Genomic DNA, 15,998 nt, shown 5'->3' with positions numbered 1-15,998 from the left:
CAGAGCGAGACCCTGTCTCAAAAAAAAAAAAAAAAAAAAAAAATTAGCCAAGCATGGTGGGGAAGGCTGAAGAAGGAGGATAGCTTGAGCCCAGGAGTTTGAGGCTGCAGTGAGCTATGATGGTGCCACTTCAGTGTGAGTAACACAGCAAGACACTATTCAAAAAAAAAAGCCAGGCACGGTGGCTCACACCTGTAATCCCAGCACTTTGGGAGGCCAAGGTGGGCAGATCATCTGAGGTCAGGAGTTTGAGACCAGCCTGACCAACATGGAGAAACCCTGTCTTTACTAAAAAAAAAAAAAAAATACAAAATTAGCCAGACGTGGTGGCACATGCCTGTAATCCCAGCTACTCAGGAGGCTGAGGCAGGAGAATCGTTTGACCCCGGGAGGCAGAGGTTGCAGTGAGCCAAGATCGTGCCACTGCACTCCAGCCTGGGCAACAAGAACGGAACTCTATCTCAAAAAAGAAAGAAAGAAACTTCAGCTCGCACTTAAAGTTCAGTTGTACTCTGTTATTGTCAAGTAAAGTCTATTGAAGCCCAGTCATCTCCTGTATGTTTTGTGACTTATCATAATTATCTGATCAAGAGTCTTGAAGAAACATTTACAATTTGATGGGCAATAAAATAATTTGAAACCAAGAGTATCATTCCTGTAATGGCTGCTTCCTGGAAGGTCGTGTCACGTGGAACCTCTTAATCTCAGCATCCAGAGCTCCATGAAGGGAAAATTTCAAGTCAGATAGAATTCTATATATACCATTTCTTTGGAACCTTCAGCCCTCAAGATTCCAACATCATGACCTCAGTTTCAACACAGTTGTCCTTAGTCCTCATGTCCCTGCTTTTGGTGCTGCCTGTTGTGGAAGTAGTAGAAGCCGGTGATGCAATCGCCCTTTTGTTAGGTGTGGTTCTCAGCATTACAGGCATTTGTGCCTGTTTGGGGGTATATGCACGAAAAAGAAATGGACGAATGTGATTTTGAAAGGCCTACTGAGTCAAACCTTACCTTGAAAACCTTTGTGCTATAGAGGCTAAACCTGAGCTCTGGTGTGTGAAAGGTTCCAAGAATCAGTAAATAAGGGAGTTTCACATTTTTCATTGTTTCCATGAAATGGGAACAAACATACATTTTTAAATGGAAAAAAAATGTTTTCCTTATAACAAATAATGTACAGAAAAATGCAGCCTATAATTTGCTAGTTAGGAGGTCAAAGAAGTAAAATGGCTGAAATTTACATAAGTAATATTTCATAATCTTAGAATTCTCTCAAAGCATGTGAAATAGGAAGAAGGAAGTTCTTGCCCAGAATCTTAGGAAATCACCACTGTTCAGTTATAATTACTGCCTCCTGAATCGTTGAGGAATCTTTTCTCCTTTTTTTTTTTTTTTTGAGACGGAGTCTTGCTGTGTCGCCCAGGCTGGAGTGCAGTGGCTGGATCTCAGCTCACTGCAAGCTCCACCTCCCGGGTTTATGCCATTCTCCTGCCTCAGCCTCCTGAGTAGCTGGTAGCTGGGACTACAGGCGCCCGCCACCTCGCCCAGCTAGTTTTTTGTATTTTTTAGTAGAGACAGGGTTTCACCGTGTTAGCCAGGATGGTCTTGATCTCCTGACCTCGTGATCCACCCGTCTCGGCCTCCCAAAGTGCTGGGATTACAGGCTTGAGCCACTGCCCCTGGCCTCCCTTTTTTTTTTTTTTAATTAGATTGTTGTTTTGTTGTCTCCCAAGTTAATATTATATTTAGATATCAGAGAGTCAGCCAAAAAGGAAAACTTTTATCTCTGGGGAAAAAACATTTAGAAAAATGTATTCAGTGTATCTAATACTGAAATGCAGAAAAAATTTAATGTTAAAAAAAAACTAGGCCGGGCGCAGTGGCTCAAGCCTGTAATCCCAGCACTTCCGGAGGCCGAGACGGGCGGATCACGAGGTCAGGAGATCGAGACCATCCTGGCTCACACTGTGAAACCCCCATCTCTACTAAAAAATACAAAAAACTAGCCGGGTGAGGTGGCGGGCGCCTGTAGTCCCAGCTACTCGGGAGGCAGAGGCAGGAGAATGGCGTGAACCCGGGAGGCGGAGCTTGCAGTGAGCTGAGATCCGGCCACTACACTCCAGCCCGGGCGACAGAGTGAGACTCCGTCTCAAAAAAAAAAAAAAAAAAAACTATAAACATTGACGTGGAAGAGATTTAATGTTTTGAAAAAAACTTCATATTAACTGAGTAACATCCTCCTGATGAGAAGTACTATATTAAATATAAAGCCATTATGTTATAAAAAAAAAAAAAAAGAAACCAAGAGCAGTTTTTTTGTTGTTGTTTCTTGAGACAGAGTCTCACTGTAGCCTAGGCTGGAATGCAGTGGCACAGTCACAACTCACTGTAGCCACAACCTCCTGGGCTCAGGTGTTTCTCCTTCTCAGCCTCTTGAGTAACTGGGACTACAGGCACATGCCACCATGCCCAGCTAATTTTTGTATTTTTTGTACAGATGGGGTTTTGCCCAGGCTGGTCTTGAATTCATGGGCTCAAGTGATCTGTCTACCTCCGCCTCCCAAAGTGGGTAGGATTACAGGCGTCAGCCACTGTGTCCAGCCAATTTTTGTATTTTTATAATGAATGGCAGGAAAAACAACACATCAGCTACTTGGGATGCAACAGTTTTAGTCTTACTTGAAAGTTTGTTTCAGGCCTGGCACTATGGCTCATACCTGTAATCCCAGCACTTTGGGAGGCCGAGGATGGTGGATCATTTGAAGCCAGGAGTTTGAGACCAGCCTGGCCAACATGGCAAAACCCCATCTCTACTAAAAATACAAAAATTAGTAGGTTGTGGTGTTCCCAGCTACTTGGGAGACTGAGGCATGAGAATTGCTTGAACTCAGGAGGCAGAGGTTGCAGTGAGCCAAGATTGTACCAGTGCACTCCAGTGTTGGCCACAGAGTGAGACTGTCTAAAAACAAACAAACAGGCCAGGCGCGGTGGCTCACACCTGTAATCCCAGCACTTTGGGAGACCAAGGCAGGTGGATCATGAGGTCAGGAGATCAAGAGCATCCTGGCCAACATGGTGAAACCCTGTCTCTGCTAAAAATACAAAAACTGGCTGGGTGTGGTAGCATGTGCCTGTAATCCCAGCTACTCAGGAGGCTGAGGCAAGAGAATCGCTTGAACCAGGGAATTGGAGGTTGCAGTGAGCCGAGATCGCGCTACTGCACTCCAGCCCGGAGACAGAGCGACACTCAATCTCAAAAAAAAAAAAAAAGTTTCTTTCAATCTGTTTAGTTAACATTTTTATTGTTCAGCTTCATCTTCTGAAGTCTTCTTCTGCATACTTAGTTCAAAGAGAAGTGATTTACAACATAGGATCTGAAGAAACAAAAGTATTTTTGGTTCAAGTTGCTGCTCTATTTAAAAGAAGAATCCAAATAGCCACTCACCTGTAGTCTTAGTTACTTAGGAGGTGGAGGTGGGAGTATAGATCACTTGAGCCCAAGAGTTCCAGGCTGCAGTGAGCTTTGATGGTGCCACTGCACCCCAACCTGGGTGACAGAGTGAGACTCTGTTTCAAAATAACAATAATAGGCTGGGCATGGTGGCCCACACCTGTAATCCTAGCACTTTGGGAGGCTGAGGTGGGAGGCTCACTTGAGCCCAGGAGTTCCAGACCAGGCTGGGCATCATGGAGAGACCCCATCTCTACAAAACCGAAAATTAGTCAGGCATGGTGTTGCACACTTCTAGTTCCAATGACTTGAAAGGCTGAGGTGGGAGGATCACCTAAACCCAGGGAGGTTGAGGCTGCAGTAAGCTGTGATCATACCACTGCACTCCAGCCTGTGTGACAGAGTGAGAACCTGTCTCAATAATAATGATAATTAATAATAATAATAATAATATAAGGAGACTCAAAAGAAAACATGCAAATGCTTAACAGGTACATGAAAAACTGCTCAACACCACTAATCATCAGGGAAATGCAAATCAGAACTACAAGGAAGCTGGCGTGGTGGCTCACGCCTGTAATCCCAGCAGTTAAGGAGGCTGAGGTGGGCAGATCACCTGAGGTCAGGAGTTTGAGACCAGCCTTCTCAACATGGCAAAACTCCATCTCTACTAAAAATACAAAAATTGGCCGGGCGCGGTGGCTCAAGCCTGTAATCCCAGCACTTTGGGAGGCCGAGACGGGCGGATCACGAGGTCAGGAGATCGAGACCATCCTGGCTAACACGGTGAAACCCCGTCTCTACTAAAATACAAAAAACTAGCCGGGTGAGATGGCGGGCGCCTGCAGTCCCAGCTACTCGGGAGGCTGAGGCAGGAGAATGGCGTGAACCCGGGAGATGGAGCTTGCAGTGAGCTGAGATCTGGCCACTGCACTCCAGCCTGGGTGACAGCGAGACTCCGTCTCAAAAATAAAATAAAATAAAATAAAAATACAAAAATTAGCTGGGCATGGTGGTGCACGCATGTAATCCCAGCTACTCGGGAAGCTGAGGCAGGAGAATCGCTTGAACCCAGGAGGGGCAGGTTGCAGTGAGCTGAGGTTGTGCCACTGTACTCCAGCCTAGGCTGCAGAGCAAGACTCTGACTCAAAAACAAAAAACCACACAATGAGATACTATCTTACCTTAGTTAGAATGGCTGTTATTAAGAAGACAAAACACGACAGTTATTGGCAAAGATGCTAAGATAAGGCAACTCTTGGTGCAGTGGCTCACGCTTATAATCCCAGCACTTTGGGAGGCTGAGGTGGGTGGATCACCTGAGGTCAGGAGTTCGAGACCAGCCTGACCAACATGGAGAAACCCCATCTCTACTAAAAATACAAAATTAGCCGGGAGTGGTGGCGCATGACTGTAATCCCAGCTACTCAGGAGGCTAAGGCAGAAGAATCGCTTGAACCCTGGTGGCGGAGTCTGTAGTGAGTCAAGATTGTGCCATTGCAACCTGGGCAACAAGAGTGAAGCTCCTTCTCAAAAAAAAAAAAAAAAAAGAGAGAGAGAGAGAAGGGAACTCCTACACACTGTTGGTGGGAATGTAAGTTAGTACAGCCACTATTGAAAACAATATGGAGATGTCTCAAAAAACCGAAAATACAACTACCACGTGGGCCGGGCGGTGGCTCACACCCGTAATCCCAGCACTTTGGGAGGCCGAGGCTGGTGGATCACCAGAGGTCAGAAGTTCACGATCAGCTTGGCCAACATGGTAAAACCCCATCTCTACTAAAAATACAAAATTTAGCCGGGCGCGGTGGCTCAAGCCTATAATCCCAGCACTTTGGGAGGCCAAGACGGGTGGATCACGAGGTCAGGAGATCGAGACCATCCTGGCTAAAACAGTGAAACCCCGTCTCTACTAAAAAATACAAAAAACTAGCCAGGCGAGCTACTCGGGAGGCTGAGGCAGGAGAATGGCGTGAACCTGGGAGGCGGAGCTTGCAGTGAGCTGAGATCCGGCCACTGCACTCCAGCCTGGGCGACAGAGTGAGACTCCGTCTCAAAAAAAAAAAAAAAAAAATACAAAATTTAGCTGGGCCTGATGGAGGATGCCTGTAATCCCAGCTACTCAAGAGGCTGAGGCAGGAGAATCACTTGAACCTGGGAGGCAGAGGTTGCAGTGAGCTGAGACCGGGGCATTGCACTCCAACCTGGATAACATAAGCAAAACTCAGCCTCAAAAAGAAAAAAAAAAAAAAAAAGAACTACAATGTGATCCAGCAATCCCACTACCTGGAGTGTATCCAAAGGAAAAGAAATCAGTATATAAAAAAGATAACCTGCATCTCCGTGTTTACTGTAGAGCCATGTTTGCAATAGCAAATATATAGAATCAACCTAAGTGTTGATCAGTGGACAAATGAATAAAGAAAACATGATACATATACACAGTGGAATTCAGCCATAAAAAAATGAAATCATGTTTACAGCATGGATGGAACTGGAGGTCATTATGTTAAGTGAATAAGCCAGACACAGAAAGGCAAATATCACATGTCGTCACTTACATGTGGGAGCTAGAAAAGCTGATCTCATGGATGTGAAGAGTAGAATGATATCAGAGATTGGAAGGGTGTATGTGGGTGGGAGAGGTGGATGAAGAGAAGTTGGGTAATGGGTACAAACATACACTTAGGAAGAAGGGATAACGTGTAATGTTCAATAGCAGAGTAGGGTGACTGTAGTTAACACAGTACTGTAAATTTCCATAGCTAGAAGAGAGGACTTGAAATTTTCCCAACACATAGAAATGTTAAATACTCAAGGTGATTGATACCTTAAATATCCTGACTTGATTACTGTACATTCTATATACGAAGCAAAGCAAAACATCACATGAACTCCATATATATGTAAAAATTTTGTATATCAATACATTAATTTTTTTTGTTTTCCTTTTCTTTTTTTTTGAGACGGAGTCTTGCTCTGTCGCCCAGGCTGGAGTGCAATGGCGCCATCTCGGCTCACTGCAACCTCTACCTCCCAGGTTCAAGCCATTCTTGTGCCTCAGCCTCCTGAGTGGCTGGGACCATAGGCTTCCGACTCCACACCCAGCTAATTTTTGTATTTTTAGTACAGACGGGGTTTTGTCACGTTGGCCAGGCTGGTCTCGAACTCCTGACCTCAAGTGATCCTCCCACCTTGACCTCCCAAAGTGTTGGGATTACAGGCGTGAGCCACTGTGCCTGGCCCAATTTTTTTTTTCTTTTTGGGACAGGGTCTCGCACTGTCGCCCAGGTTGGAGTGCAGTGGCATGATCTTGCTCACTGCAACCTTTGCTTCCTGGGTTCAAGAAATTATTATGCCTCAGCCTCCTGAGTAGCTGGGACTACAGGTGTGCACCACCAGACCTGGCCAATGTTTGTATTTTTAGTAGAGATTGGGTTTCACCATGTTGCCACACTGGTTTCTAACTTCTGGCCTCAAGCAATCTGCCCACCTCAGCCTCCCAAAATGCTGGATTACAGGTGTGAGCAACTGGGCCGGGCCTAAATTAAATATTTTCAAAATTTAAAAAATACTAATTTCTAAGGGTATATTTTTCCTTATTCAATTTCTACACTATTCACCACGTGGAGTGCAGTGAGGCAGTTCCAGAACTCAAAGTAATAATATAAGCATATTAATATTTAATTATTAACAATAATTAATTTATATATGCATATGAGATCAGCAGGATCTCAAAAAAAGTATTTCAGGTGAAAAACAGCAAGGATAGGCCAGAAAATACAAAGAAATCTTGACTGAAAAGTCAGCAATAAAGAACACCATTGAATAAAAAGGAAGGCTTAATATACTAGGGCCGGCAGGGGAGCCAAGCAAGTAGATCCAGGGCCAGAATGACAGCAGGGACCTGGCAGGCCTTGCTTGTTATCTCCAGCAAGCAGCCCCATGCTTAGCAAACAGTATTCTGCATCCTGTGTGATTGCAGGTATATTCCAAATGTGGGGATGAAGGCAACTAATACTTATAGTCCAACGCCACTAGCCATGACGATGACCCATCTTGGCTGAAAAATAAAGACATTAAATCTAGGAAGCAGAGGATACAACCCAGGACAGCCGGAAGGGGAGACCTCGTATGAGAAGAACTGAGGCCCAGTCCAGTTTAGAGAGGAGACTGAAGGCTAAAGAAGGAAGGTTTCCCAGGAAAAAAAAATTAGGATTCGAAAGTTGATGCTATCTTTGGTAATCTGGAACAACGTAAAGAAGTAGAAATGGCGGGGCCGGGCGCGGTGGGTCACGCCTGTAATCCCAGCATTTTGGGAGGCTCAGGTGGGAGGATCAACGGAGGTCGGGAGTTCGAGACCAGCCTGACCAACATGGAGAAACCCAGTCTCTACTAAAAATACAAAATTAGACAGGCATGGTGGCTCATGCCTGTAATCCCAGCTACTTGGGAGGCTGAGGCAGGAGAATCGCTTGAACCTGGGAGGCGGAGGTTGCGGTGAGCCGAGATTGCGCCATTGCACTCCTGGGCAACAAGAGTAAAACTTCTCAAAAAAAAAAAAAAAAAAAAAAAGAGAGAAAAGTAGAAATGGCCGAGAACGGTGGCTCATGCCGGTAATCACAGCACTTTGGGAGGCCGAGGCAGAAGGACTCGAATGAGGCCAGGAATTCCAGAGCAGCCTGGGCAACATAGCAAGACCCTGTCTCTGTTTTAAAAATTTAAAAATTAGCCAAGCATGGGGTGTGCGCCTGTGGTCCCAGCTACTTGGGAGGCTGAGGTGAGAAGATCGCTTCAGCCAGGGAGGTCGAGTCTGCAGTGAGCTAGGATCGCACTGCTGCATTCCACCCCGGGCCACAGAACCAGACCTTGTCTCAAAACAAACAAAAAATAAATCCATGTATGTTAGCAACAATTACAATGTAATTTAAAACTTCCCCATTCCAATTCCATCCTCACCAAGCACGTTCTTTCGCCTGCAGCTTCGGTCTAGAGCCTGAGCGAGCCGAGCTGCGGATGCCAGGGGCTGGGTGGACTCCGCAGCTAAACTCCTATTGTAAAACACGCACCTGCTTCTACCGCGGGTGTACACATGGTTTGCCAGGGTGTGCGCGTCTTCCCAAGGGATCTGGGGACCAGATTCCAGCTCCTGCCATCGGGAGGCATGGTAAGAGCCCGTAGGGGACACAATCCTGAGCACCGCAGATACCGAGGTCCCCGATGCGCTCCAGTCTGTCAACAGAGGCTTCAGGACCGCGGGGTCCTTTCAAACGTCCGCCAGTCCCAGGCCAATCACCGCGCAGCTTCTTCCGGGATCGTCGCCAATCATCGGCCGTTGCGTCTTGCGGGTAAAGAGGGGTAAGTGAAGCTTCGGACCCGTCCATCTTTCTTGAAGGCAAGAAGCCTCTCTTCTACTTCCCAGACACCCCGCCTTGCCCACCAGAAAAAGCTTCCGAAGCGGCTTTATTTAAGGGCAAGTGGTACGATGAGGCCAGAGAAGTCAGAAAGGCTCCATATTTGATATGGTCAAAGAATGGCGCCCTTAAGAGCAGCCTGTGACAATTGAAGCTAGGTGGTCGCCATGTTTTCTGAAGGCACCTTCCGGGTCCCTTAACCCGGGTGTCTATGTCCAAGCGGCCATGAAGTGAATTAACACTGAGGAATTATATTTGTCCCTATCAGAATCCTCGAATCCCTAGCAGCCAGTCCCTGCTAATTCGGTTGCCTCGGCTGCGTTCGGACGCCACGGCTGGGCGGGGCCGCCCTTCCTGTGGACGACGACAGCTGAGGCCAGGAGCGGGGAGACGGCGGCCCCAGGGACCTGGCGGCCGCCGATCGGGGCTGCAAGGCCCCATGGCGCCGCCCCCAGCCCCGCTCCTGGCGCGGAAGCCCGGGGAGACCCGGCCTGGTTGCAGGAAGCCCGGGGCTGTGAGCTTCGCGGACGTAGCCGTGTACTTCTCCCCGGAGGAGTGGGGCTGTCTACGGCCCGCGCAGAGGGCTCTGTACCGGGACGTGATGCGGGAGACCTACGGCCACCTGGGCGCGCTCGGTGAGAGCCCCGGGTCCGAGCCCCCTCCTCCTTTACCGGGTTCACAGGGGAGATGATGTGGAAGGGCCAGAGAACTGTGAGCGCTAACTCCGCACTCTTGCGCCAACACCAGCAGCCACCTCCCGTTCCCAGGGCTTCAGGTACCCCCTCGGGAGTGTTTTCACCCGCATCCACTTCATTCAGGCAGCAGCACTGCACCCCGGTCCAGGTTGAGTATAAGCTCCGAGTGGGTGCCCTCAGCTGGAGGGGAATGCCAACTCCCCACGATGGCCTCTCAGGCCCGCGCTGTGATCCCTGTTCTCTCCCAGGATTCCCAGGCCCCAAACCAGCCCTCATCTCTTGGATGGAACAGGAGAGTGAGGCTTGGAGCCCCGCCGCCCAGGATCCTGAGAAGGGGGAAAGACTGGGAGGAGCTCGGAGAGGTGAGGGATAGTCCCGGGTCCCCCCTACTTGATTTTCCAAGGCTTCCTGTCTAGCAGAGTTTCCTTCCAGGCCCCCACTTCCAGCATCCCTAAAGAAATTCAACTGTGTTGGGTACTAGAGGAGTAAAGAAGGCAGACCTGGTACAAAGTTTTCAGAACACAGGACAGCGGTCCTGTGGGGACTGGGAGCCCAGTCCAACATGCTTGTGCTTCCAGATTTCTCTCTCATTCTCTCTGTTTTTTTTTTTTTTTTTTTTTTTGAGAGGGAGTCTCACTCTGTAGCCCAGGCTGAAGTGCAGTGGTGCGATCTCGGCTCATGGCAACCTCCGTCTCCTGGGTTCAAACGATTCTCCCACCTCAGCCTCCAGAGTAGCTGGAATTACAGGCACACGCCACCACGAGCGACTAATTTTTGTATTTTTAGTACAGACGGGGTTTCACCATGTTGGCCAGGCTGGTCTCGAACTCCTGATCTCATGTGACCTGCCCGCCTCAGCCTCCCAAAGTGCTGGGATTAAAGGCCTGAGCCACTGTGCCAGGCCAGCTCATTCTCCCTCTTTCAGGAGTAACTAAAACTCCCCAAGATTGGAAGTGCCTTCAGGTCTACCATTCACATTCCTCAAGTGAGGCAAAGTGGCACGAGAAAAAATACCCAGTCATTGACAAGTTGACTTTTCTCCCTTCACCATCACCCAGTGGAGTGACCTTGAGCAAATGTTTCCTCATCTGTAAAAGAGTCTTACCTTACAAAAAATGGAGAAACCACACTAATAATCGCCTCTGCTTGGCCAGGTGCAGTGGGTCATGCCTGTAATCCCAGCACTTTGGGAGGCTGAAGTAGGTGAATCACCTGAGGTCAGGAGTTCAAGTGAAGCTTGGCCAACATGGTGAAACCCTGTCTTTACTAAAAATACAAAAATTAGCTGGGCGTGGTGGTGAGCTCCCGTAATCCCAGCTACTTGGGAGGCTGAGACAGGAGAATCACTTGAACTTGGGAGGCGGAGGTTGCAGTGAGCTGAGATCTTTCCACTTCACTCCAGCCTGGGTGACAGAGTGAGACTCTGTCTCAAAAATAAATAAATAAATAAATAAATGCCCCTGCTTCCTGAGCACTTACTAAGTGCTTAACATGCATCTACTCAGCTAATCCAGCAATGCTGTGAAGTGAAAAGCCATTATTATTCCAATTTGATGCATAAGGAACCAAGGCTCAGATAAGTCACTTTCAGGAGATCTGAATCCTGTTTACCTTGTTCTAAAGCCTGTGTGTTCATCACTGGACAGAACTTCTCTGGCACTGCCTTAAGTGAAAAGCATTCTATAACCTGAGACAGTCTGTGCAGAAGTGTTTGTAAGTGTAACTTAATTCCGGTTTCCCAGGAGATGCCCCAAACAGGAAGGAGGAGGAACCCGAGGAAGTTCCAAGAGCCAAAGGGCCTAGAAAGGCTCCTGTGAAGGAGAGTCCTGAAGTGCTGGTGGAATGCAACCCTGACCCAGCTATTAGCGTGGCCCCGGCACGGGCACAGCCACCCAAAAATGCTGCCTGGGACCCGACCACAGGAGCACAGCCCCCCACACCCATGCCCAGCGTGGATGCTCAGGCCGGCCAGCGGCGCCATGTGTGCACGGACTGCGGCCGCCGCTTCACCTACCCCTCGCTGCTGGTCAGCCACAGGCGCATGCACTCCGGGGAGCGACCCTTCCCCTGCCCCGAGTGTGGCATGCGCTTCAAGAGGAAGTTCGCAGTGGAAGCGCACCAGTGGATCCACCGCTCCTGCTCTGGGGGGCGGCGGGGTCGGAGGCCTGGGATCCGGGCTGTGCCTCGGGCCCCAGTCCGAGGTGACCGGGACCCGCCTGTGCTCTTCCGGCACTACCCAGACATCTTCGAGGAGTGCAGCTGAGCAGCACCGCAGGCTGGAGTTGAGCCTGACCTTGGCACGAAGGACCGACGGAGCCCTGAGGTGGGCCACTGAGTCGGGGACTCCAAAACTGAAATTCATGCCCTGGACTTTCCTCAAGGATCCCTCAAGTTTCCAACTTGTAAAAAGAAAAGTGCCTGTAAAGATTCGAATAGATTAGACTTGCCACCCCTCTCCCCAGTCTTTTGTAAAAAAAAAAAAAAAAAAAAAAAAAAAAGAAGAGAGTGAGATCCTGGACTCATTTCAAAGTGTTATCTGAAGATCAGGTGCAACAGAGACCTTTCCCTCATCTCAGGAACTAGCCACTCCTTGTCTACTTCAAATGCAGATGCTGAGGGGGGACCAAGACCTGGGGAGGGGACCTACCTGGAGGCGTTGTCAAGCCCTGGCTAATTGTCATCAGCAGGGGACCCAGATACTGGAGTGGATGGGAATAGAATAAATGCAGGTGGCACAAGTCCAGCCTCTGTTGGGAGGCCAAGGTGGGAGGATCGCTTGAGGCCAGGAGTTCAGACCAGCCTGAGCAACATAGTGAAATCCTATCTCTAGAAAAAAAAAAATGAACCGGGCATAGTGGCACATGGTGCCTGTGGTCCCAGCCACTTGGGAGGCTGCGGCAGGAAGACTGCTTGAGTCCTGGCTACAGTGAGCTATGATTGTGCCACTGTACTACAGCCTGGGCAACAGAGTAAGACTTCATTTCTTTTTTTTTTTTTTTGAGACAGGGTCTCACTTTGTCACCCAGAGTGGAGTACAGTGGTGCCATCTCGGCTCACTGCAACCTCTGCCTCCTGGGTTCAAGCAATTCTCCTGCCTCAGCCTTCTGAGTAGCTGAGATTACAGGTGGGTGCCACCACGCCCGACTAATTTTTGTATTTTCAGTAGAGACGGGGTTTCACATGTTAGCCAGGCTGGTCTCAAACTCCTGACCTCAGGGGATCCACCCGCCTTGGCCTTCCAAAGTGCTGGGATTACAGGCATATGCCACTGCGCCTGGCCAAGACTCCATTTCTTAAAAGAAAAAAAAAAAAAAAAAGCTGGCATGGTGGCTCACGCCTGTAATCCTAGCACTTTGGGAGGCCGAGGTGGGCAGATCACCTGAGGTCAGGAGATCAAGACCAGCCTGGCCAACATGGTGAAACCCCGTCTCTACTAAAATACAAAAATTAGCTGGGAATGATGGTGGGTGCCTGTAATCCTAGCTACTCAGGAGGCTGAGATGGGAGAATGGCTTGAACCTGGGAGTTGATGGTTGCAGTGAGCCGAGATTGCGCCACTGCACTCCAGCCTGGGCAGCTGAGTGAGACTCCGTCTCAAAAAAACAAAACAAAACAAAACAAAAACTAGTCTCTGCAACTTCCCCCAGGCACAGCTGGTAAGACACGTGACCTCCCTGAGTCTCAGTGCCTCCTCTGTAAAATGAGGATGAATAATATCTACCTCAAAGGGATACCGTGGAGGCTGACATTTTAACAAGACGTATGATATAGTAATTGTGCAATATACATTTGTTGAAAAAGTGAATTACTGTGGATGGTCTACACTTTAGAAAGTGTAAAGAGGCCTGCCAAGGAGCCAGGGCATGGATATCAATAACCATATTTGCAGATAAGTAAACTGGGACTCAGAGAGATGACGTGGTACTCTCAAGGTTTCACGGCCATATGGCAGCATGGCTGGAAATGAAAACAGAGCCCAGATGTCTCTGCCACTTCCTCTGAGAAGTCAGATCTCGACAGAAAACGGGCTGGGAACTTAGGATGCAGGTCCCAGCCCAGCCTGGTCGGGGGAGTGTGAGCAGAAAACTGAGAGTCCCAGCAAGTGCCCCCTTTTCTTGTCCTTTCCTTTTCTCTGTCCTTTTCTTTTCTTGAGATAGAGTATCACTCTGTCACCCAGGCTGGAGTGCAGTGGTGTTAACATGGCTCTCTATAGCCTTGACCTCCTGGGCTCAAGCGATCCTCCCACCTTGGCCTCCCAAAGTGCTGGGATTACAGGTGTGAGGCACCTCGCCTGGCCAGTTTTTACTTAGAAGGTACAGTCAGGCTGGGTGCGGTGGCTCACGCCTGTAATACCAACATTTTGGGAGGCCGAGATGGGAGGATCTCTTGAGCTCAGGCATTTGAGACCAGTTTGGGCAACATAGTGAGGCCCCCATCTCTACAAAAACAAAAATCAGCCAGGTGTAGTGGCGTGTGCCTGTAGTCTCAGCTACTTGAGAGGCTATGGCGGGAGTATCACTTGAACCAGGGAGACTGAGGCTGCAGTGACCCATGATTGCGCCACTGTACTCCAATGTGGGCGACAGAGTGAGACTCTGTCTCAAAACAAACAGAAAAAAAAGAAGGACAATTGGCAGTTAGTGACTGTGTGTTGACTGCCTTCTGTTGAAGGGACTGTGCTAGGTAATAAGATAATTCCAAGATGAGGAAAGCTGACCCCATTCATTCATTCATTCATTCATTCAGTAAACACCCTCTTCAGGCTTCTGTGGGTTTTTGTGCTGGGCTCCAGTAATACAGCTGTGTCAGGGCCCACGTTCAACGTGGGAAGAGAGTAACTGGAGCTATGACAGAGGAAGCCCAGAGGCACCACCTCACCCAGGCTGGTTGATGCTATGCTAGGAAATGCTCCTAGGAGGAGATGGCTGTGCTTCCCATAGCCTACGAATTGGTGTTAGGGGAGATTTTCAAGCAGAGGAAACAGCAAAGAAATCTTGCTTCATAGAATAAAAGACACTTTGGGAGGTTGAGGTGGGCGGATCACTTGAGGTCAGGAGTTCAAGACCAGCTCAGCCAACATGGTGAAACCCTGTCTCTACTAAAAATACAAAAATTATCTGGGCATGGTGGTGGGCATCTGTAATCCCACCTACTTGGGAGGCTGAGGCAGGAGAACCGCTTGAAACCGGGAGGCGGAGGTTGCAGTGAGCTGAGATTGGGCCACTGCACTGCAGCCTGGGCAACAGAGTGAGACACTCTGTCTCAAAAACAAAACAAAGCAAAACAAAAAAAACAAAGAATGGGAGACAGATGCAGCCGAGAAGTGGGGTCAAATATGGGAGGGCCACAGATTCCAGCAGAGGAGCTTGAGATCCATTCTGTAGCACTGAGGAGCCACAGAAAGTTCTTGAGCAAGTGCAGTACTGTTTGCCAGGTGCCATCAGAAAATATCTTTGCAAAGCAGTGTGGGTGTAACCTGGTTGGGGGACAGAGCTAAACACTAGAGATCTGTTGGGCATTTTTTCCTAAGTGAGGGTCATCAGGAGCTGGGACCAAGGTGGTGACCTCGGAATTAGGAAGAAAAACACTCATGAGAACCTTCTGACATAGAATCTGCAGCTCAGTGATTGACAATATGAGCCAGTAAGACCCAGAGAGGTTCCAGTATGGAGAGCCGGAGCCGGGGGCTCCGGTGCCCACCAAGGGGCTATCAGGAGTAGGAGGGTGTGAAGGCCAAGGGTGATCCGTTCTGGGGAGCAGTGAGGCCAAGGAGAAGGTACAGCTGGAGAGAGGAGGCCCTGCCAGTGAGGGAGGAGCAGAACCAGGCGAAGTGTGTCAAGCATAGAGATGCACCGGGCAGCCCTAGCGCTGGTGCTGGGCACAGGGCAAGTGCTGTCTGCTATTTCTCTTTCTCATTGGCGCATTTAACAAATAGCTGCTAAGCATTTACCATGCACTAGCTGTTATTCTCCATGCTGGAACACAGCAGGGGACAGACACAGGAACCCTCTTGGAGCTTACTTTCTGGGAGGGAGAGAGAGGTGATAAACCAGAACACGAAGGAAACAAGGGACTGCAAATGCAAATACTAAGGCGTATGAAGGAACTCGAACAGCAACGTGCAGAAAGAGCCTGCTACGGATGGATGCTGAGGCTGCGCCATGTTGAGAAAGAGCCACAGGGAACAGAGTTAGGGGACAGGGAGTGGGGAAAGGCAGGGTTCAGAGGCTTGGGGCTGGGGTTGGGGACAGTAGGGGGTAGAGACGTTTCCAAAGAGAGGAAACAGCAAGTGGGATGCTCCAAGCTAGGGATGAATTCCCTCAAGGTGCAGAAAGGACATCTGTGGCTGTGCAGAGACACCAAGTGGAGAAGATTGACAGATGGGCTTAGGGAAAGGGAGGAGCTTCCACAAGGCTCTCGCTTCCCATGATGCTA

At 49.0% G+C, this 15,998-nt stretch overlaps 2 protein-coding genes across 5 annotated transcripts; both read left to right on the top strand.

Annotated features, from left to right (window-relative positions):
* Positions 1 to 362: 362 nt before the first annotated feature.
* Positions 363 to 1,142, top strand: LOC111525642 (small integral membrane protein 30-like). Its single transcript, XM_023191113.1, has one exon. The coding sequence runs from the start codon at positions 802 to 804 to the stop codon at positions 979 to 981; it is 180 nt and encodes a 59-aa protein (XP_023046881.1). The 5' UTR covers positions 363 to 801; the 3' UTR covers positions 982 to 1,142.
* Positions 1,143 to 8,185: 7,043 nt separating this feature from the next.
* Positions 8,186 to 12,064, top strand: ZNF688 (zinc finger protein 688). 4 transcript variants are annotated; one of them, XM_023191109.1, is made up of 3 exons: positions 8,186 to 9,503; positions 9,812 to 9,925; positions 11,306 to 12,064. In XM_023191109.1, the coding sequence occupies exons 1-3, from the start codon at positions 9,308 to 9,310 to the stop codon at positions 11,824 to 11,826; spliced, it is 831 nt and encodes a 276-aa protein (XP_023046877.1). In that variant the 5' UTR covers positions 8,186 to 9,307; the 3' UTR covers positions 11,827 to 12,064. The 4 variants fall into 4 exon arrangements, with proteins under 4 accessions (XP_023046877.1, XP_023046879.1, XP_023046878.1 ...); XM_023191110.2 differs by having other exon boundaries at positions 9,413 to 9,643; positions 11,306 to 12,061; XM_023191111.2 differs by lacking the exon at positions 9,812 to 9,925 and having other exon boundaries at positions 9,231 to 9,503; positions 11,306 to 12,061.
* Positions 12,065 to 15,998: the final 3,934 nt, after the last annotated feature.

Source organism: Piliocolobus tephrosceles, chromosome 17, assembly GCF_002776525.5.
Source record: "Piliocolobus tephrosceles isolate RC106 chromosome 17, ASM277652v3, whole genome shotgun sequence".
In the NCBI taxonomy this organism is placed as follows: Eukaryota; Metazoa; Chordata; class Mammalia; order Primates; family Cercopithecidae; genus Piliocolobus; species Piliocolobus tephrosceles.
Note: the sequence above shows the minus strand (reverse complement) of the source record. Positions and strands in the feature narration are given on the sequence as shown.

Excerpts from the sequence above, each read along its gene's own strand:
- ZNF688 (XM_023191108.2), top strand. The coding sequence starts at position 9,556 with ATGATGTGGAAGGGCCAGAGAACTGTGAGCGCTAACTCCGCACTCTTG. Across the intron at positions 9,926-11,305 it reads ACTGGGAGGAGCTCGGAGAG|GAGATGCCCCAAACAGGAAG; the intron begins GTGAGGGATAGT and ends CCGGTTTCCCAG.
- LOC111525642 (XM_023191113.1), top strand. The coding sequence starts at position 802 with ATGACCTCAGTTTCAACACAGTTGTCCTTAGTCCTCATGTCCCTGCTT.